This window comes from Megalops cyprinoides, chromosome 16, assembly GCF_013368585.1.
Source record: "Megalops cyprinoides isolate fMegCyp1 chromosome 16, fMegCyp1.pri, whole genome shotgun sequence".
NCBI lineage: Eukaryota > Metazoa > Chordata > Actinopteri > Elopiformes > Megalopidae > Megalops > Megalops cyprinoides.
Window position 1 is genome coordinate 20,484,190 of NC_050598.1, and position 24,031 is coordinate 20,508,220.

Sequence of the window (24,031 nt, forward strand, 5' to 3'; positions counted from 1 at the left end):
TGAATTAACAGTTAAAGGTATTTGTACAAGGCTTTATACTGTATGTGACTGCAGTATTCAGTGGAAGAATGTGGAAGGAAAAGCTCACCTTTTACAATTATACCATGCTCAATGGCACTGTGTCTGCATCTTTTAAATGGTACTCTCAGCTGTACAGTGATATGCACAATATCTGTGCATAAGCCCTTAAGTAGTTATGTATAAGACACTATGTAACCTATTAAAACTAAAACAGAAACTTTCTGTCAACAATTTAGAATGTAGTCCATCAATCTCAACCTTTCAGAGATGTCTGCTGCAATGGAGAATCAATATGGAATGCTTTAATGTAGTCATTGCTCTCTGTTTCTTTAAGATCCAAAAAAAGATTGGATGAAGTCTGACAGCACTCTCATTATTGATTTCATTTTCTGAGAGTATGCACCATACATACTGGAAAACTTGGTTTACAAAAACTACCATTAATACATTTCTTTCAATTTCCACAAGCCAATTTCCACAAGCCACTTTCAAATCAAATCAACGTGTATACAAAGACTACGCTTTTTACAAAATGACCATTCATACATTTCTTTCAATTCCCAACACCAAGCTTCACCAAGCTCCCATCAAATTAAGTCTGTGTGCCCATAAAACCTATGTTTTTTGAGAAAGACCAATGGGATGAGCCATAAACAAATGTCCTTTTGTGAGGAGCTGCATTACTGGGATTATTCTGCATCTACAATATTGGCTATGTGCAATATTACACAGCTAATTAGCCCCTTTGAGAAGACCAGTCAGTAAATGTGGACGCTTGCCTGATGTCTCTCGTTATCAAACCATGCTGTTTACTTTTGCAGTCCGAAATAGAAACCATTTGCATAATGAGCCCGTGCTCCTTGGGCGAGGCATCACAGAGAGCGGAAGGCAAAGGTACAGCTGAGGTATTGGGGTCAAGAGTTTTAGAGCCGACCTCCATCCAAACTGATTTCCATTGATCTTCATGTCACAGAGCTGCTTTACGGGATTAACGTTTATAGTGCCCATTGCATCTGTCTGATGACATGTGATAAAGCTCAAAGATAAACAGCGTTGCTAACCGAAGATTTTCGGAACACACAACAATGCTGGGGCTGTTTCTGTCGTAAATCTGCAATTTAACTATCAAAGTAGTGAATATACAGTAGTGACAAGTCACAAGACCATATCATGTCAGTGCTAACCTATCAATATTTGACTTGCGATTATTCAAACAGGCAAGGTCAACATTTAAATTGGTTTCCTTAAAAAGAGCACTTGAAAGGGTATTTCATCAACAGTGCAATGCAGAACAGCTACAGCAGAAAGGCTCCCTTCCTCAAGAGCGCAGATTGCTGGTGCGCTGTGTAAATTAAGCCCAAGAGATAAAGGGCAAAGCTGAAAAAGGCTCTACTTCTGTGAAAACTAAAAGCCTTTTGTACATATTCAATTGCTTAGTAATTGAAACACAGCGTTTAATGGTATCTCACGGACCAGTTTTGTGCAATCAATCTCTATTATAATATTCATAATGATAATCTCAATACACTGAATGAGATTTTACATATTTGCTCGGATCAGTCATCATCTTTTATATCAGAGCTATGCTGTGAGCATTATAGCACTGGTTCTAAATGGAATCTGATTTATCACATCTGTAAAGTAAATGCAAACAGATGTGTTCATAATGATTTTACATATCCACCCCTAGTCACTGTGATTATGGCCACACTCTCAGCTAAAGACTCCACTATTCCTCTACAAGTGTTTTGTAGTTGTTGTTATTTTGGAAAAACTGAATTTGATACATGAAGTGCACTGTTGCTACCCAATATGTTCATAGAATTTGATGAAACTTTTTCTCCAGTCTTATTTAGGTGGGTGTAAATGATTTTGATGGACTAGATTACTCAAATGGCAGAAGAGGTGATAAATTTTGATTCCTTAGGCTATCAAATCCCTTTGTTTCTGGGAACAATGTTTAAGTGCTTTGCAAAGTAAAATTTAATAGGCAATTTTTATCTCCTGCCTTCTGTAGTATATTGTTTTGATTCATTCCTTTTATCATAAACCACTGTTTTTGTGTATATATGCCTCCGGTTTAAAAAAAAAATGCACATAAATATTTAATCAATGCAAGCTGTGGTTTTTTTTGTTGGTATTTCTGGACCTAAAACTGTAGGCTATCCCATTGTTTTGTTAAGGCCATCGTTTTAAGACATTTTTTTTTTTTCTGTAGGGCTTCGTACATCTTTAGCTTTATTCAACCAACAATGATTAGGTAGGACTCTCTGAATTGCCTGTTTTGCCACACTGTTTGGCTGTGACACAGTTTAAGAGTATTACACATTTGCATGCATAATAGCACATTCACCTTTGATATTGTCAGCAAGTAATTTTCAAATTATTTTAAATACTTGCTTTAAAATAGTATTTTCAAATACTTGCTTTACTTGCAATATGTGGATGCCTTTGCACCGGAAATATGCAAGTCATATTTGTTTCCAGAGAAGTAACAGAATAACAATTCTACACACTCAGTTATTTTCAGCACGGTCATGACTGACTAAATGGCTGAGAGCGCTGACAAAGCTTATACCTCCAGAATTTTTTCCTGAACTTAACTGAGACAGTGGTAAATCCAAGAGAATTTCAGGTGATGTCAGGTATGTATTGCATTTCTTTTTTCAAACAAATCTAAAGCATTACATCCAACTACATTTTATTGGAAAAAAATCTTAAAATCAAAGACAGAGAAATTCAAAAATTAAATGAGACTTGGATGGTGCTCAAAATGGTGAACATAATAGTAGAGATGTTTGCATGTGTTTCTCTGCTGTAATAAAAATACTGAGAATTAGTCTAATGAAGAAAGATAGAGAAAGAAAAGTCCTGAGTGGACACAGCTGTATGGACATGCATTTTCATTTACAACTCACCAAATGGTTTATTCCAATACTGTTCCAGCCTTGCATTATGGGTAGGAAGGATATAAATGTCGGGATTACCCAGCATCCTCCTAACATGAGAGCCACTCTCATAGGTGTCATTTTATTCCTGTAGACCAGAGGCTGGCAGCAGATGGCATAGTACCTGGGAAGAGAAAACAGGCACCGTTATGAGAATAAAATGGTTTGGGGGAACATATGCCTTTCTGGAAGGTTTGCTCTGTGAAATGGAAAACGAAAAAGGACTTGTGATGAATCCCTGTTTATTGAAATAGTGATTAATGTGAGAGCAGAATCCAGGATGTGTGATCTCCAACCTTTTGAAAGAGAGTGGTCTCAGTGTGATGCCAGGGTCTATGTGTATAATAATACGGCTAATGACTCCTGCCCTTTCTTACACACCAAAGGATCCTGTCACACTTCATGCTCGGTTCATTTGAGCACAACCCTTCCAACGCTGATATGTGTCATCATTGCACCTGTAGCCTTGTTAAACGCAACCCCCTGCTGATGCACTCATCAGTCCCCCTGTGTTGCCTCCTAACAGCTATTCTAATAGCTTCATTTTCAGTTCTCAACAATTCACAGTTGCTCTTTCAAGTTTCAGTTTCACCCACGCCGCCCATACTTCTATGAGCACAATGCATCATTCTCTGACAGAATCAAACAAGAGGACCTTCTCAGTTTTAAATCTAAGTCCTTCTGTTATGTGTTTCCCCTTCTATACATTGGTTCAGGGTTCAGTGCTCAATACTGCAGGAAATACTCTTTTTTTCCAGCCAATGAGAACCAATCACCATAATATCCAAATGCCACAATTTCTTATGTTTAATACCTTCAGGGAAAGGGCCAAAAGGCTGGTGAGAGATTTTTTCCACTCTGACCCCCCAGTATCAAAACACACACGCAGGGATAGATAAAGACATTGCCAGACAACGTTTTAAAGCACTGTAATCCACTCAGCTGTCCAACAACATAAAAATCATATCCAGGCAACATTCATTTTTTAAGTAGTTGGCAACATTCCTTGTTGTTTTTCACACCAAGGGTAATGAATGTAATTTGTTGCTTTGATTTTAAGATGGTGTGGCTGCCAAAGATGAAAGTAACAGTGCTTTTGTCAAAGTAAAATAATCAGTAGGATTATCGCAGTAATATTTTACTATCGCCATGGAGAATGATTTCTACAAATTGAACTCTTATCCTCAGATGAGGAACAGTTGCTGTAGAATATATTAAGGGTTAGATTATACATGGTTTGATATAATACACAATGAATACTCTTAGACACACCTGAAAAAACCAAACATTTATGTATATGTAACTAAAACAGTTTCCTTCCAGTGCTTAGAAATAAAATGCTACAGGGCTCCTGGGTATCTCAGTCATAAGATGCTCACCTAGCACCATTGAACAATAACCAGGAGCTTACATTTACATTTATTCATTTGGCAGATGCTTCTATCTAAAGCAGCTTACAAGTAAGGCACAGTACAACACAAGCAAAAAACTATAAGAAGTCAACAATATTAGAAGCCCTGCATGACCAGGTTTCAATGGCTGGCCAGACAAGGAACAAGCTAGCTGGTAGAGATAACGAGTGTGTTAAACCATTACATTTCATTTTTTTTTAGTTTAGTTTAGTAGGAAACAGTTTCGAGACATGAGAAATTCCTTTAGGTAGTAGAGGTTCAGGTGCTCAGGTGAGAGCAGAAGAGCTGTGTCTTCAGATGTTTCTTGAAGACAGAGAGGGACTAGGCAAAAATGTATGAAGTGTGGAAGTTCATTACACCATTGGGGGACAATGGCGGAGAAAGGTCTGGATAGTGATTTTGCGCCATGATGCGACGGGACCACCAGACGCTGTTTGGTAGCGGAACGTATCAGTCAGGAGGGAACACAGGCTTGCAGTAGTGAGTCCAGGTTCTTAGGGGCAGTTTTGTTGGTCGTCCTGTACACAGGCATCAAGGCCTTGAACATGATGTGGGCAGCTACAGGGAGCCAGTGGAGCAAGACCAAGAGAGGTGTAACATAGCCCTCTTTGGTTGGTTGAAAACCAGACGTGCAGCTACATTCTGTATCAACTGCAGAGATTTAATAGTACATGCAGGTAGGCCAGCCAAGAGAGCACTGCAGTAGTCCAGTCTTGATGACAAGAGCCTGGACAAGGAGCTGCACAGCAGTTCCACAGTGGTGGAACAAACTGGCTTCATCCTGCCAGGGGAAGGGCGCATATATCATCAGGGACCGCTCGTCTTACTGGTATCAAGTTCCACTCCGTTTCATCGGGCAACTAGTTGCTCAGTTCGTGTCAGTGGAGTAGCGTCTGTCCTCCAACGAGCAGCCACTTCACTGTAGCGCGCTGTGTGACTTGCAGCGGAAAAAAACATCGCCGTTGACTACGTGCGAGTTTATCGGACGATTGCATTCGTCACACCTCAGCGCTCCTGTGTGAGTACAGAGGCTGTCAGGGTGAGACGAGCTGAGGTTGCATTAAGGGGAATAAAGCATGAGAAGAATACAAATATAAATCAGAGATAATGCGTGTGAGAGGGTTCCCTTGTGGTGTATACACATGCTCATTTTGGATGGCCTAACATCTAAATATATTAATATTAAATCACACACCTTTGGGAAAAATGGATTATTGTGGAAGCTGATTTACAGTGGCAATTAATAAGATGGCCTAAATGTATTGTACCATTAACCTAGAATACAAACCAATGCAGCAAAATGTTGACACTAACAAACTAATCTTGATGTTGACATTCATAATCTTACAATTACTTACTGTTTGTCCTTGAAGTCTGGAAATGGAAAAATTTTTAGTTCTCAAGCTAGACTCATACAAACACATTGGGCCTCATTTCCATGATGGTTCCTTGTGTAAACACAAGGACGAACTGGGATTTCAGTACAGTACAATCAGGGCAAACGGAAAATGATGTTGTAAGCATATCTTTCAATATGTGTCTAAATACAACAATATGAAAATTATGAAGATGGATATACACAAAACTGACTCACACTTAAGCTAATTACTTTGTGTTGGATGCTATACCCACAGAAAGTCTGTTTTTATTTTTAATTGTCATATGCCACAACATAAAAATGTGAGTACAAGCATCTTTATTGGCCAGAGATGGCCTTACCCTGACCCCAACTTCCACTCCTTTTTCATCTTTTGTTTGACAAGTACAGCTCAAGACTCATGCACTTCAGAGAATGAAAAAAAATTCTGCACATTTTTGAACTGTTTGTGCTAAAATGGTGAGTGCATTATACAAAAGGGCACTGCTTTTCCTATTTGACCATAAAAATCGGGCCTACCATCTCAGGGCCCACCTTCAGCTCCAGTCGCCAAAGACTGTGAGGGACTTTAGGTTTCCATGGCAATGTGACCATGGCAACCAGGGAGAGATGCTTGCTAAAACGTTCTTAGTTTTAATTGCACATTTCACTGTGTTATCCATTTATTCAGACATACTGTAAGATACTGTGGAAACCCCGCTGTTACCATTACAGTTTAACTAAAAGTCATTAAATTAACTGAAAATTCCATTAAGACAAAACTACACTTAAATGGGTGAACAAAAGTAATCAAAAGTATTTTTAAAACACTCATAGGGTAAAGACACGTTCAACGCATTTTTAAAGAATTAGGAGTATGTTTAATCCCACCAACGCTTTCTAAATAGCTGTAGCCATGGCAAATGTTCAGTGCACAGTATTCTGGCCTGAGGGGCTGTGAGAAGCTGTAGCTTGGTGTGACAGTTCAAGACATGATTACCTTCCATCTACACAAATACCAGTTATCATTATTAAGTTCACCACTGTATTACAGAATTGCACTTTGCTTCAAACATAGTTTAATACATTAACAAAGGTATGTAAGACTCATAGCATGTATTGAGTACTAACACTATTTCCTCAGCCATTTGACCTTTTTTGATTAAGATTTAAAATTTGTAGTCTTTACTTAATTTGTTTTGCTAATGTCTCAGGTGTGGAGGATACCTCTCATTGTAGCCATGTGCATTTTAAATGATATGTCACTTTTTGCAAGCCACAATCTTTTCTTTCCCCTCACTTGCCAATTATAGACTGGTGCGTCCCCCTACTCTCCCCACCAAAGAGTTTCTATAAGAACCATCTTCTCAGACCATTCCATCCTTTTTTGTCCTTTTTTTTAAAAACCAAAGTAGGTACCAATGTATTCCAAATCCAAGCTTACTGACAATCCACCCTGCCATGTATTGTCTGGCAATGACATAACTCACCATAATCTTTATGCTACAGTTGTTTTTATTTCCATAGCACAGTATTATGTCCCAGCTTTATAATATTTTTAATGGTGTACACACTCTGAATGTATCCGTTTTAAAACCATTGCCTTTAATGAGCCTTTAAAGTGCTCATTGAGTCATACTCCGCATTCAACAGAGTCCATAAAATCTTAAGAGAAATAGGTGCGATTGTGTTGATTGTTCTGTTTAGGGACTGAAGCCTTTGTTCTGGATGAATGACTCTCCTGCCGTCAAGAGAGGAAGCTGCAAACGACCGTTCTCACTGCTGTCATTCCTACCCAGACAGAGATTTCATTCTGAACTGACCCAGATCTGTCACTTCTGTGGGCCCTGCCAAGGTTAGTGTTTATCTGCACTGCTGTAACCATTCTGTGTGATATTCCTGGCATGTGCTCTTCACTCCACGACATACAGAGCTGCAAACGGCAGAGGCCCGCTGCAATACAATACACACATCTCATTGTGTCCTCCATGCTTGGAAGCGAAGCACTGACTTTCACACCCTTGATGTCACTTATGTTCGCAACTCTGCGTGACTCTTGAGAACAGAGCTGACATAATATCCGCAATCAGCTCCCTTACAGCAACTGCAGCTGCCATTCAAAAAATTCACAACAGATGCTCCGGGCCCACCCCCGTTTTCCCGATTGAGCCATTTGGCTAACACTTAAAAAAAAGTTTCTCCTCTGAATAAAGTCTTGTGCCTTGTGTCCTCCTTCTGTGAAAACTATATTCTTGTGAGCCCTGAAATTGTAGAGCTTTTTTTTTTTTTGGTCCACTGCCATCAGGAGCCATGCAAGCCATCCAAGCATAACAAAAGGAACAGCGCTGTTTCCACCACACGGACCCCACAACATACCCACAGGCCAGGGTACACAGCAGTCTGAGCCTACTGGATTGTCAGTAGGGAGCTCGTGCAATGCACTTTCACCTGGATGCTGGTGAAGGTGACAGGGTTCATCTGGCATGCTGCCCACCTGGCGCCTGGTCCCATCTCCAGAGGCTTGTCCAAGAGCAGAAACATCCCTCAGACACCCATGGAAGCTGCTGAATGACAGCCTGCTTGCAATTTTTCTTTAGGCAGAATGTAACTACTGCTCTGTATCAAAACCCATGGTTACACGAACAAGTTGTGTTTATTTCTTGTGTGTGGGATCAAGAGCAGGAAAAGAGATATAATATTGGGAAAATGCGCAGGAAAACTGCAAGACACCACAAGCTATCTGCTGACATAAGACTAATGCGCACTGTATAAGCACTTGACCTCAAAGATTAAGCAAAAGCCTGTGTTAAAATTTTGTTGACATTCAGAGCACATTAATTGCAAGCACTCCTCTTCCCAAGTTCTCTTGCAGAGGGCGGATGAATTTCTGTGAAGATTTTGTGGAACCTACGTCACCCCTCCACCCCCAACCCCCACACTACATAAACACAAGCAGCTATTAAGAAAGTGGCTCCTCCTCTTCTCTCTCCGTCAGTCTGCTAGGAGACAAAGTATCTGAAATTAGCCTGTCTTCACTAAACCTACTGGAGATTTAACCACCGGTCACTATTGCTATTTTTGGTCCTTTCATTTTGATTCACTCACCATCTGTGAGTGAGTGAATGGGTCTGTATCCTCAAGCTTTTAAGCTTTCAGCTTCTGTCAAAGCCTCCACTTTCACCATCATCTACATTGCTCCGGCAGTAGTGGCCTCAATTTAAATCCCGAGGAGTCCCTGTCCACCTCATAAAGCATTCCTGTAAAACTAACAGCTTCTGCCTCTTGGGGGAAAATGGTACAAGTCTCAGACTAAATGAGAATGGCATCCTATGTCTGCCACAGCCCCCCCCCCCCAAAAAAAACATCTAACCTTAATCTCACTGACTGATGCAATACAATGATATAAAACAAATCTATTTTTATTCAAGGTAAATCTCAACAGTTTGGGAAGGGAAGCACTGAAGCACCACAACATTGTCAAAGTATGTGCTCTCAGTTTCCTTCGGGATGTTATGCTATGTTAGGTGCATGTAAGCATGTTACCATTTGTATCACCTTAAAGTATCTTGTTGTGCCAGCAACATGCAAGAGATTAATCATCTGACTTCAAGGGTCTGACTTTTTTTTTTTTTCTTTGGATGCGACTGCAGTTTCGCTCTAGGCTGGCCGACAGTTTCAGCCTGAGGTGACATTTACATCTCAGATGGCAAAGTCGCTCTTATCTTGCCCTGAGGGTTCTGTCTGTGATTCAGCACAAGATAAGACGCAGGCCAGCCCAGACACAGGCTGCTGACCACACTTCTGATAACACACAAAAGGTATTTATGAAACCACATCGAACCAAACCCCATTTACTTCACGCTTATGGATGGCTTACAAAATATAAGCGGTGAGGATCAACGACAGGGCGCCGAGTAAATTGCTATTTCTTTTGCCTTGTTATCAATCAACCCCGCAATCAATCATCTCATTGGATGCCATGGAAATCATTCAAAAGCATTCTTTTCATACTAACAAGATACACAAGATACACTCCAGGAAGACTGGGTGAAAACAATTCCCTCATGCAAGGCTTCAAACTCAGAAGCACCTTGAAAAGCCTTAGAGGACAGGAGAGACAACCACCCCAAGTACAGAATTTTGGCCTCTAAGAAGTGGGTGAAATATATATTTTCTGTCTTTCACTGACCATCCTGAGCAACCTTGGATTCTGAATTCATAATTATTAATAAACACATCATAACAGATTCATCAGGTACTTTCAGTTTCTACAAAATACATGCAGTAATACTAACTAACAACCAGGCAAAAAAAAAAAACAATAGAGCTTTTTGCATTACTGTCATTCTTACAAAATGAATAGATATGTGTTTATATCAGTTTAGTTTTGTAGGAGTGTATAATATTTAGAAAGGTACTGCCTGAGAAAACCGAAGATCCTTTTACAAACTGGAAACATGCAATCGAGCACTATTAACCTCAAAAATAATTTGGTAGGTCTTTGAGATTGAGACAGCTCAAAACAGTAGCAAAGAGCCAATCACAGCAACAGACAATACTTCTGCCTAGCCTCCTCCCGCATCCCAAAGCACTGCACTCCATAGAAAGGACTCATCCAAGAAATATGATTTGAGCATTCAAAGCCTAAGGGGGAAGGTGGAAACATGAGAGTGGAGAGCTGTTTCGGGGACAAGGCGCCTGATGTTTCACGCATTTTAAAATGAAATGACATGGCTAATATTGTTTTATGAGCTAAGCGACTGCCTATAGGGCTTGCAGACACAGGAGCATTTGTGTTGTACTTCCCTCCCTCACTGTTAACACTCACGACGGCAAATAGGTTGTGAAATGACCAAAGAGGAGCCTGCTTCACTCATTCAAGATTCATGACTGCAATAACAGCTTGCCAGGAGCCCCCTTTACTGGAACTACCCCCCCCAGAGCTTGACGCACGAGAGCATTATTACATGACCTGAATTGTGCAACACTGAACAGCTGATAGACGACACAACTGGGATCCAACAAAATCTGTACAAAACAGATTGCATTGAATATCGCAGATCCAGGACCACAGCAACCAAATGTACAAGTCAGCCCTCCAGAAAAACCACTTCCAGGTGGTTAAGCCTGAAGAAATAAGCACACGCAATAGCACAGCAACTGACAATATTTTGCAAAAGTCAAAAGCGACTGCCAGTAGAACACTGCAGTCTGCATCTTTTGTCCTGTTTTTGAACCCCTAAGCCTGATCTCTGTGCAGACAGATGAGGAAGGGGAAAGAGAGAGCACAAGTATGAGAGTTAGATGCAATAGCAGGCTACTTTAGATCCTGCTAAATGCTATCTCTCTCCTGCATCTGCCCTTCTGACCCCAGCGCATTGAAAGGTTGTAATTGCAGGGGGCGGGAGTCTTATACAATCCAAGAGAGCAGCTCAAAGCTGTCTAGATAATTCAATGAAACTAATTCAATGAAGGTAATTTCCACTCATTGCCCTGAGTGGGTTGGAACATCTCCAGCCTCCACATAAAGCGACATAGGTCCAGCACACCATTAATGAGCAATCCAGGCAAAAAGACAGTACCATAACCAGCCACATCGTTAATGTACAATACTCTGGTAATGTTGTAGAGATTTTGTGCTCACCTGTCCAGCGATATGCAGCACATGTGCAGGATGGAAGCTGTGGTCAACAGTACATCTAGGGAGGTCCGAACCAAACAGAATGTCTCCCCGTAGATCCAGTTCTGGTGGATCAGTTCAATGGCCCCAAAGGGCATCACCAACACCGACACCAGGAGGTCCGCAAATGCCAGAGACACTATGAAGTAGTTGGTCTTGATTTTCCTGGAGAGAAAAACACATTAACCTCCTCCTCACAGCTGTATCACGCCTTGATATCTGAATGTGTCACCTCCTTTTACAATATAAAGGTGAAGTAACTTATATCAAAGACTGTCAAAATCAGCTCCTGAAGGGCAGATGAGCATGGGGGTTACTGTTTGCACCAATGACCTTCATGGTCAAATCATACAGTTACATGTACAGATTTAAACCGCACAGGAATTTCACAACAAAAGATTCTTTGTAATTTATTTGTTTGGTATCTCAATATTAGCTTCACTTAGATAACTAGGCAGTTATAGCTTTTTGGAATATAAAGTATGTAGTTCAGTGGCAAATGTCTCATTTTGCTCAAAACAGATAAAAAATAACACGTAATAAAAAAGAGGTTTGGATAAAACAGGAAGGGTGGCATACCAGCAACAAGAAAAATGAGCTGTGCCATGGCTGTTTGTACCATTACAACAAATTTTGCCAACATTTCTCCCTGGGGTATGGGTTGGTTTAAATCAATATTATTTTGTTATTAGGTACATGGACTGAGATTTCTTTGGCTTGTATTACAAAAATATATAGTTTACAATTTGCATAAAATTTTAAACTATAAATATAGTTATAAAATGACTTCACTATGGCTTGGAATATAACCAAATTTGCAACAGTGACAGTAACAGCAACAGTAACAGTTGCTTAACAGTTTCTCCTCTTAAAGTGACAAGGATTACATAAAATGATGGTGGTGTTAGACGAGCCAGCAGCATCCAAGCATAATAAAAGCCTAAGCAAAGCATTTGTGGGTGTTTTTGAACTTTAAGAAAACATTGTTTGAACATTATTAGCTGTTATATTGCTGATGTAATTGGTCTTGATGTTCCTGGAGAAAAACACATATCAACCACAACCTCATAATTTTATGATGCCTTGATTTCTGAATGTGTCACTTCTCTTCCAGAATATACAGGCACCTGACATGTCAAAATCAGCTCCTGAAGGGCAGGTGGATTATTATTGTGGGTTATTATTCCCACCAATTACCCTTAATTGGTCCAATTATTTCATTACTTTTACTGTGTGTGTGTGTGTATGTGTGTGTGCGCTACATACAATATAGTTTATAGTTTTTAACTACATAATAAAACAGTTTCACTAAGGCTTAGGGTATAGGCCACTATATATTTTTTTGTTAAGGTGAAAATCATTATCCAAAATGATCGTGTTGGCAGATGAGACTAAATGTGCATAATTAAAACAAACAAGGGTTTGCACCAGTGTGCTATTCACAAGTTCTCTTGAGAAATAATCACAGAAACACCTGCCATATTTGCTAGCTACATCACAGTAAAATGATCAAATACAGTTACAAAATAATCCAAATGCACAATAAATCTGATGACTTCACATGAGAGGCAACTGCAAATGTCACATTTTAGGAAGAGAAACTTTAGGAAGAGAAACTTTTTTTAGGAAGAGAAACTTTTTTTTTTTTTTTTTTTAAACTGTGTACGCTATGGTGGGAAATGTGGCCCTAACTTGTTAATGTTCCATTTAGAAAAAGAAATGTTATATTGCTTTTTACAATATTCATTATTCTAAACTAATGCTAAATACTTCTAAATGCTACTTAAAAAGTGGCTACATCTATGAAAATGTTCATCTGAAACATTTGTTTACATGCCAATTACATAAGGGTGTCTTTAGAGACCTGCTAAAGAGAGTACATAAGATCACACCTAAAGAAATCTAGTGTATACATTTTGTGAGGCATGCAAGAAACACACCAGTTCAAGTTCAACTAAACTATTAAGAAACACTTTCCATCCCTAACGTCTGTTTTCCCTAAACTGCACACATAAAACATGATCAATACACATACCAAAGTTTGTTCAGCTGAGTGCCTGAGGGCATTTAATACATGTGAACGTGTGAATGTGTTAAGCTCCATAAACATTTCTTCTTCCTTCACAAAGGCTACAAGAGACTTCTACATGTTACAAATCTTGGTGAAACTGGTGAAATAGGTGCATACTGTAGGTCTAGCATGGCATTATCCTCCATGGTAATAAGGCATATTATAAAAGTGCTGCAGGCATCCCATTAGGGGGTTTCACTGTACAGTTACATCATTGGTGGTATTATGGGTGAAACGTACTGTATTTGTGAAATCCTCAGGGGTAATGTATTTTCTTTTTTTTTTTTCAAAAATGAAAATGCAAGTAAACAACTTGAGAAATTAAGCAAATATCAACATACACACTTTATGAGCACTTTGATTGAAAGCACATGATTGTTTGTATAGTAAGAATGTCACTCGAAAGCATGCAACTTGCAGAATGATTAGGCTAGCATAGGTTCTGCCAAGACAATGTTTTTGGAAGTGGGTAAAATTAATTTGTGAGTGAGTAACAATTACATCTGCATGTTCAGAGACGCATCGATCCTTTCACAGAATTAAAACACATCTGTGTTCAATAAAACCTATTTCTTGGGTGAACTGTACAGATGTGAATTGAATTATAACTCAATTGGATGAATTCCTGCCTTCAGTATCAAATGGCAACAGAGGCCAAAAGAAAATTATCTGTCTTGCCACCTGCTTTCCACTTCATGGGAACATTTCTTGTAATAGCAGACCACTTTGATTCCCATGAAATGTGTTTCTTAGTGACACAAATGATACAGTGATAGGATACAGTATGCCATCAAGAATGTGCCACTGCCCCAGTCCAATCATTTCCTAAACCTTCTGCGTACACAGATCAATCTCATAAGAAAAGCAATACCATTTCCGAGGAGAGAGTCTCACAAGTGCATCAGAAAAAAAGAGAGGAACAGGGACAGACCGAAAGAAAGAGAGAGAGGAAGAGAGAAGAGGAGAGAGAAAAAAGGAGAGAAAGAAAGAAAGGGTATGGCAGCACTGTGTATTGTGTATAGTCAGAGGGTAAACTGCCACTGGGGTGTCAGCCCCATTTTGCTCTCCCTGAGAGAGACCAGACCTCTACACACTCCATTAATGACTAATAAAATGCAGGGTGAGGTAACTGGCTGTGAAAGCCACTTAAAAAAGAAATCTATTTGTAGCGCGCTGAGAGAACTTTGGACCAAGCTAGAACTGCCCTGTCATTTAACCAAAACATGGTAGGACAGCAGTGGGGCCTTAGCAGCAGTGTTTTAACACTCTGAATGAACTATGTGAAAAAGACATATACAACAGGCTGTTAGCCTAAACTGTTGTGATGTTGTGAGGATTCAGTCTAATGGATGTCTTAATTCTGTCACCCTTAAGTAGAGGTGTAAAGAAACATTAAGGGGTTTAAATGTATAATTTTACTCCCCTTACCAGCAATGTACCTTGTGTGGCTGAGAGGGTTTTTGCATCATTAAATGTTTATTAAATGTTATTTGATGAAGCAAAATGAAAGGTTATCAACCAGGCAGCAAAAGAGTAGCAAAATATAACACAGGACACACAAATGATTTGTCACAATAAGGAAGGGACTGGCTTGTAAAGGTAGTGTATAGTCATGCAGATTGGGACTAATCCACTTTACAAGCCAAGCCAAGTGATTCAAACAAGAGAGATAAATCATTTTCTTTACAGCCTTCAGTTAGTTAACATTTGAATAAATATTAGGATCTTTCTAGAAACAGCCTCCTTCTACTGTGCAGTACAATGCTGTTATTCACAGTGAGCTCTGGGGCTGAGACTGTGAAGTTAAACGATTCCTCTATGTGATTTCAAAGCTATCTCTCTGGTGGCACCCTTCTTTGTGAATCACTGTTTGCTCTCTCTATCTCCACCTGTCAAGAGCAATAAGTATTCACTCATTACGAACAGAGTGGAATGAGAGGACATTTAATATGTACCAGGCAAAGGACTGTGTACTCTCAGGGTCTTGGACTGAAGACCATACCATCTTTCACAGAAACCATGCATCACATTTAATTGTTATCATCATGTGCTGATCATGGTTAAGATCATTAACATTGAGTTAACAGTTGATCATTGATGTTGAATGGGTGCATGGCTTCATCTGTACACCCATTTTTTTACTAATTGAGATGCATTGCTTTCCCTCCAGGAGCTTGAGTTGGGGATAATTATGCTATTAGCCTAATTAACGTTCAGGGTGAATTTCACAAGACAACAGATAAGCTCAACACAACTCATGTCCCGCTGTCACTGGAAGCATCACAGAGGCATTATAAGTACATGGATACAGAAATGGAGGGTGTTGACTATACATGTTAATCCAGGTCCTAGCAGACCTGAGAACCACAAACATTAGCCCACTATAATCTGTTACTTTAAGCACTCAAAACAGGCTAAAGTAGCTCAGCAGGGCAAAAAAAAAAACAACACTACTCCACGTTTCAGTTAGGAGAGCAAGACTAACCTCAGCTGCCGGTCCTTGCAGACTGCCACCATGACCAGAAGGTTCCCCAGGACACTCATGAGCATGACGAGGGACAGGAAGGTGATGAGAGCGATCCTCTCCGGCATGCTGTAGCTGGAGAGGCCATGGGCCTCTGGGATACTGCAGGAAAAGGGATACAAGGGTACAAGACTTCAAAAATCGCATACTCTTCATGTGACAGCAATGTGTTGTAGAGGAAAGGAGCATGGCCTGGCACCCTAAGGTTGCTGCTTAAAGTCCCAGGTGAGGCACTGCTGTTACTCCCTTGAGAAAGGCAGTTAATCCAAATTGCTTCAGTAAATATCCACCAGCATAATAAATGATGATATGCAAGCTATGTGAGTCATTCTGGATAAGAGTGTCTGCAAAGCAAATCATGTACAAATGTGTACTAATCTACTAATGTGTACCATTACATCAGTGGGCAGTAAGTAAGTAAGTAAAATTTATTTGTATAGTGCTTTTCACAGACATAAGTCACAAAGTGCTTTACATGAGCATTGTACAACATAGAAGAGAGAAAACATAGAAGATGAAATGACCACCCAAGCCACTACATACATACACAATACATAATAAAAAAAAATGCACAATACACAATAAAATACACAATAAATACATACAGCACTAAGGGCTTTCGGACCAGGCCTAATCATTGTTTGGGGTCTAGATTATGAATGTCAAACATGCCATATCTGCTGGTGGTCAGACCCAAATGGGCATTTCTACCAATATAAACCTGAACGGTTTCAACAGGATCAACAGTATGTTTGTTCAATTAATTTTAATGAATTTTCATTAATTTAAAATTAAAATTTATAGTAGTCTTGTCAATTAAGCTTCTTAAGTGCACCATATGGGATGCAATCATGAAAAGAGCTTGCAAACAGATTGCATGTTCTGCCAATGGTATTGACATGACACCATGAAGTCAACTTGATGAGCACAAATGTACTAAATGAAGTGAAGTGAAATGGTCTAACAACATTTGTGGTGCCCCAGAGAGTTTACTATTTAAATGTTTGATTTGATTAGCACCATAGCACACTATATGGAATAGAACGAGGCTATTTGAGTTTTCTGGAAAAATGTTCAGTAGCTGACTTTGTAGGCGAATGACAATTTTAAAGTTATGCAAACTTGCATATATGTATTGTAAAATGTTCTTCACATAAAACTAGCTTTTTACAATATGCAAATGTACATGGAAATTATTTCTTAATGTTTCCCAATAACAGAGGTCAAATGAATCTACAGCAAATCTCCTGTTTTGTTCATAGTCGGCTATAAATTTAGCTTTTATAGGCATTTCACACATTATTATGTATTCAACACCAGACATTGAAAAAACAATTATTAAAATAAATCATTGCAAGTTCATTGCAAATATTGCAATTATTTTTGAACAGTCAGTCTGCTGTGCACAGATGATCACAAATCTGATAAAAGATAACAATTGTTACAGTCCTACCTTAAATTGATAAATTTAATTCATAATTTTGTAACTTCTGCTGAAATTATTGACTAATGTGGGCAAGGAACTAAGCCCTAAGCATATTAAGGGTCTAGCAATTAGTTGATTAATATGTTTCATAAAGTTAGACTAGATCTTTTATTTAAAATTTACTTCTATAATTCACCTCATTCATCAGTCTGGAAAGAGTGAAAAATCCATGGTAGCAGACTAAACTGAAATTATTTAGATTGAGACTACAATTTTTCACAATGACAATGCATTACACTATGTATACATTACAGTATTATGTAATTACAGCTATCAACATGTGCTGGTCACAGTCAATCACTAGCTAGCCAATGGTAACCATTAGTGCTACATTGTTGAAGCTTACTCGCTTGTTTGTTGGTCTTATCCAAAGATAAGAGTTAGCAATCTGACTCTTGTAGTAGTAAGCATTTTTGCCTAGCAGGCTAGACTGACCGAAACACTGAAATGCACACAGACACACACACAAATCCTTAGATGATAATCAAAGTGGCTTTGCCTTAACTGTCATTATGAAGCGTGTGATGTTAGAATACTGTTGTAGGGGAAACTGCTAGTTCACAGGCAAAAAATAAACAGAAATTCTGTCAAATTCCTATGAGTAGATGGCCTACATTCAGGATCATGAACAAATGGATGGTGACAGAAACATGACTAGAAAGATCATACATTACAGTTACACGTACAGTCTGCATCACAAAAATCATTTTTCAAAGATGGGTATTGTGACTATCATTTACACGCAAAGCATGTTTTTGCTAAGGCTAGAGGCAGAGACAGGTTCCTGATAAGGTTGTATCACCTACCTGTAATCATGTGTCATGTAGAAAGCTTTGAGCATTTTGAGGAAAAATGCTTAGGGCAAGTGAGAAAAAATACATATTGGGTAGTATATGAGTTTGATTCTTAAACACAAGCCAAATAAACATAGAATTGTATTGATGGGCATCAGAGAAACTTCCACTACACAGTATCTCAGTAGCACTTGGTACACCTTTAACAGGGTCAAGGTGCTCTGTGTACTCTCTCTCAGAAATATTCATGGTTTCTCCATGTCACTGGTATCCTCCATATACTGTGATAATTTCAGGCCTTTTGGAAAAATGATCATGATCTGGACATGAAAATTCCGTTAGGGATCACTCTTATCAGACCTGGTCTAGTGTTCTATAATGCCTCTAACATCTCATCTGGCAGACCTTGTGTATAACCCGAATTAACCAGATTGAAAATAACCAGATTTTCATTAGATCTTCACAATGGGCTGGTAAAATGTAGATGCAGCATCTACCCAACAATGAAGAATATTTTATTTTTCATTTATTTATTTTATTTGGACAGCCTTATGCTTTTTTCCCCCCATTTTCACCCAATTTGGAATGCCTAATTGTGTCACATAAATACTGCCTGTCCCCGCAAGGGCCACTGACAACCCAGGAGGCTGCAGACAAACACATGCACTCCACTCACACATCTCTCCTCTTATGTGATGTAACTGCCCCTACTTTACACAGAGCAATCTCTATGCCAAGCTCATGCAGACATAAGTCAGAGGAAGACACGTCATGCGCAGCTTTATTTAGACAGACCGAAGGTGCCTGATTCACTAGTCAGGGTCACTAGTGCATAACAGGACTGACAAGCTTCCTGCCCAAAATACTCATCCCTATATCACCAGAGGAAAGAAGCCAATTTGTCGTCATTGTTAGCTGATGATGTCGCCAAGATCTCACAGAAGCCGTAAGGCTCAGCCTGTACTTGAAATAAGCGCTTTAACTATGTGAGCCACTCGGGAGCCTCAAGAATGCTTTATTTAACATGAGATACACTTTGATTTCCAATATGTGTATGAGGAACTCAGAGTTAACGCCTCACATATGTGGCTGCACAAGGCCCTGTGACTGCTAGGGGGACCCACTGATACCTTTTTTATCAATTGCAAAACTTTTCATTTTTTATTTTATTTACTTTTTGCTCAGTAACAATCCTTCAACACCAAGGTCCCCTCCTGAGGTACTGACATGCTCTTACTGTCTGCCAAAGACAACTGACATAGGATTTTGTTTAGGGCTGCAAAAAAGCTGGAGCCAGCCTTGGAGGGACTTTAAAGGCTTTGGAAATATTGCTTTCCTTTAAACTTCTTGGAACTTTTTTTCCTAGTCAGTCAACATAACATGGGATGATCAAAGTGTTAAAAATACAGCAGCCAACCTTCCTCCAAATCTTTTTATGTAATAGCATCACTGCATAATTTTCCAGGTTTTCAGGCAAAATACCTGGAAGGTTAGTAGAGAACTCAGTTTAAATCAATGTATTTGATGGATTCCGATGGAGTCTGGCAGGCAGACATTCAAAGACACCATCTAGCTGTTCAGTCAATATAAACATAACACCAATTTCCACAGGGTTTCTGATTACTTAATAGCTATTTTCATCCAGAAGAGATTAATAACATGCAATCCAATGTGACATCGAAAACAGTGCCATCTATAGACTGGTTTGAAGTTCCAGAAGCTTTTTTTCAATATTTAATTTCCACAGAAGATATACAATAAAGCAATCACAGTTGCAGTACTGTGCTTTGTCATTTAGTAGGGTGAATGAATTCAGTTCTAGCAGTCAAATCATCTGTGCGGAGGATGAATCTATATCTTTTTCATATACTGATATTAAATCTTAAAACTAAATTCATTTAACAAATCATTGTAAGGAAAATTTCAACTTCACATTTCCATCAATCATGTTTGCAATGAAAAATTAAGGTGACCACAGCATTATTGTGTCTGTTGGAGAAATACATCTGTTTCATAAATGTAAACAGTTTTAAGATCATCATTTATAAATAATGTGTAATTTTAAATAATTACTGGGATGCTGAGAGGCAACTGATTTGCAGCAGAATGGTTTCACGCAACATCCATTACTTTATTTTTGTTGCTCATTTTCACTATGAATGTTTGGCAAGAGCTTTTTACAAATCATTGCTGCTTATACTTGGTCCTGTGGCAAGTGTGAAGTGCTCTGGAGTGAAGGTGCATGTTATGCACACAGTGAGTGTTCATACTTGTTGTCGTTAGATCCTTTCCTTGTAAGCACAAGCTTAGGTTTATGGGATTTATGGGAAAATGTTCATTGAATTCATGGGATCAAATCTGATTTCAGGGTCTCTAGAGATAAGTAAATTCCTCTCCACCCCAGAGCATATTCAATGCATGGAATTTCTCTTGTTTGGGCAGTGATTAGGGTTGAGAGGTTTTGTGGGTGGCTATGGGGTTGCCACCGGAAACACATGAGCATTTGACCTCCATTTGTTTCCTGCTCTAACTTTTTTCCTCCTCTAACTTTTTTCATTTATACTTACAATCAATCTTCCTTTCCAATAGTTCCCAGACTTGTAATCGCTGTGGCTGAATATCTGCAAATCCAATAAGCCTCTCATGTTTGACCCCAATGCCTGAAACTTTAAATCTGAAATCTGTCAGCACTGGCTTTGGGATTCTTTAGGGTTGTTTCCTATTTCAACAACAGCAGCATAGCAACAGCTGTAGGAAACCAAAGACAGCTGTGAAAAACACACGGCAAAATGCACCCCCGCCTCACCCACCAAATAAATAAATTGTAAAGGCAATTATAAAGGCAGTTCTGAAACTTTTATACAGTGGGTTGGTTCAGGTTTTCATTTATTCAAATCCTTAGAGTAAAGGTTTATATAAGGCACTTCCTAGGCACTGCATCTCCATTCAGCTCAAAGTAAAAACAGCCTTTGAACTCAGAACTGCTTGAGTGAAAACAGCAAACCTGGTAGAGTTACAAGTTTGGATTTTACACATTTTCAGATGAGTTCAAGTAGTATAGCACCTTTACATTCAATCTGACCATGACCATCTCTATTCAATGGCACTTCGTTTCTGATATAATTCATGAATAGCGGAATAAGCAGATGTAAGATAACAAGGTAGCATCAGTTGCTTTGTAGTGCTACCACATGGCTACCAAAGTATCATATGGCCCTCCAAGCATGATCAGAAATTGCACTTCAGTGTCTTTCCTTCCATGAGTCAATGGACTTTCTAAAGTTAACTTTATGCTTCAGCTGTGTCCTTATTGACAATCCTACGTCTTAACTGTTGAGAAGCTTTTTACGTTTTGTCTTTTTTATGTCTAGATGTGTGGGATTTCCACTTCACTTCACATTGTTCTCTCAAGGACAAGATTATGCTCATTGGTGGACGGAGAGCATGACAGCGCTTTCAGCAGGGATCACTAAGCAATTATATCCTGCCTGTCTGTAAATCCCTTTCGTTTTGCTTCACATCAACTGCAAAAAATGTGCAATATCACATTCTCTGTATTATGTAAGACTGACTGCTCTTTGAGCAGTGGTGTAACTTGGAGGAGTCCAATAACATTTTGTACAATAAAGCAGGTACAATTATACTGAGAAGCACCTGACATCTGGCATTATCATTGACTTTTAAGTATGATTTAAGATTGCTTCTAGAGACTGGTCAAAAAGCATCACTGCCATTACTCCATTTTAAAACTCTATAAAAGCATTAGCATTGGATTTTTGTTTGCTTGCTTCTACAGTTGAAAATGTTACATCCGAGACATTTTTATAATCTCCTCTCAAGTGATTCCAGTTATTAATTAAACAATGAAGCAGAATATGCTACCTACGCATTTATTTTTTAAAAAAATCTTTGTCTACAAAGGAAATGATCATCATTTGCATGGCTCTGCTGGCCTTTTGAGAATATAAGTTACCTCTCAAAATCATCCTGTATATTTGTCCGAAAACTGATTATGAAATCTTGCATCAATTACTCAAACCAATATATTTTTCCTGTAATTTAAAAGGAGTTTTCTGTCATACTTCATGTTATTCTCTGCATCTCAGTAGGGATTAATATTTTATCCAATTCTGGTCATCACAATCCAGCAAGAGGCCAGAAACACACAATTCTTTGCCACAAGCTAAGGCTACAGCACACCAATTATGCACACTTATCCTCCCTGTTAAATTGTAAATGCCTTCTCCTCTGAAAAGACGGATTGCAAGGGAAAGATGGTGACTTTATACCATGGTTTGTATTTAGGTCAGTGAGCTTTTGGCCCCATACTGCTTTACAGAATGACATAGTGGTGCCTCTATAAAAACTGCAGTGGGCTGTTCAGAGGCAGAACACACCCTCACATTGTACTAAATGATGGCATGGTGATTTGAGACGATAATATATCGGAGAAGAAAAACACTGGGATCCTCATCTCACCAGTCGCACTGGAATGAATCCAAAGTTTTGATCTACCTCTTTACAGACTGTGAATCCGCAACAAAGACGTTCCTTTATTTTCTGGTGATCGAGCCACCAGATCCTCTCCAGAAATGAATTGGATTTGGGTTTGTCTAAATACTGTACACTCCAGTTGCGTTTAAGGTTTAAACAAATCAGTGTATTCAGTTTCATGCTCAATAGTTCCGGTACTTGTGACAGATGGAATGAAAAACATCTTTAAATTTTCAACCTGCTGCTTCAAAAACCAATCGAAAGTCAAAACCAAATAAAATATGTGATTACTGTGTAGCAGAATGAGTGTGTGTATCATTAAGATGCCGGAGACTCTTCTCTGATTAACTGTTAGAAGTTCAAATTTCACAGCTTGAGAGGACTTTTCCTCATTACCACATATCCTAAGGCATGCCATAATTCACATAGTATCATCTGCACTTGAATACTTCCAGTCTCCGTGTACATATAAAGGAAGCATTTAGTCAAGCAAGAAGTTGGAGGTCAATTGAGTCTAACTTTGCGAACATATACATGCAGTAGTGTCATGGTAATTAATCTATTTCCTTGCAATTATGTGTCATTTGTTTGCCTGCTCATGTTGGCAGTTTATCTTTTAATTAATGGGAAATCTGCAATCTAATCTAGGAAATGACATGCACCTGGGGAAGGAGCTGATTACAACTCATTTCAACCTAGATTCCAGGAGGAGACCGTGGAAGTTTCTCTGCTCCTGATGGAACAGAAGAGGTGTTTTAGACTTGCATTCCTAAGATCTTGAAAATTGATTTAGGGAAAATTTCAGATTTCTGATTCAAACTTAGGAACACTGAATGCTTTGCTGCACATCTCATGAAATTGATTTCTTATTTTTTTTAGATTTCAGAATTAACATAGAGATGCACGTATTTCTTGGAATAGCAAGTACAGCACTGAGCATTCTGAATAATTTTATTTCACCCTGGAAAACCACACTTCCCTTCTGAGAGTCTGGTGGCTGATACATATTTTAAGGAAGTTCCATCACAGCCACTTGTCCTCATTGCAGAACTTGAGTGCAGGGTATTGATGTAAGATGAGCAGCTACTTAAAGGAAATTAAAGCACTTTTAGAATTCAGATTAGTAATGTTTTTCAATGTGCCTGCATAAAATGATAAAATTTAAGCATATCAATCTTGATGCCTCCCAAGTGGCTTCAACAATAGAAGTGCTTGTTCCAAGGGCATGCTAAGTACTACAGCCC

General features: G+C 39.0%; 1 protein-coding gene across 1 annotated transcript in view; it reads right to left on the minus strand.

The window, feature by feature from the left end:
- The window catches only part of htr4 (5-hydroxytryptamine receptor 4), a 55,136-nt gene extending 39,055 nt beyond the window's left edge, over window positions 1–16,081 (minus strand). Inside the window, exons 1-3 of the mRNA XM_036548892.1 lie at window positions 15,975–16,081; window positions 11,383–11,583; window positions 2,940–3,093 (exon numbers count right to left, since the gene is read on the minus strand). Of these exons, the coding sequence (XP_036404785.1) occupies window positions 2,940–3,093; window positions 11,383–11,583; window positions 15,975–16,081 (462 nt within the window). The remainder of the gene's footprint in view (window positions 1–2,939; window positions 3,094–11,382; window positions 11,584–15,974) is intronic.
- Between the last annotated feature and the right edge of the window lie 7,950 nt (window positions 16,082–24,031).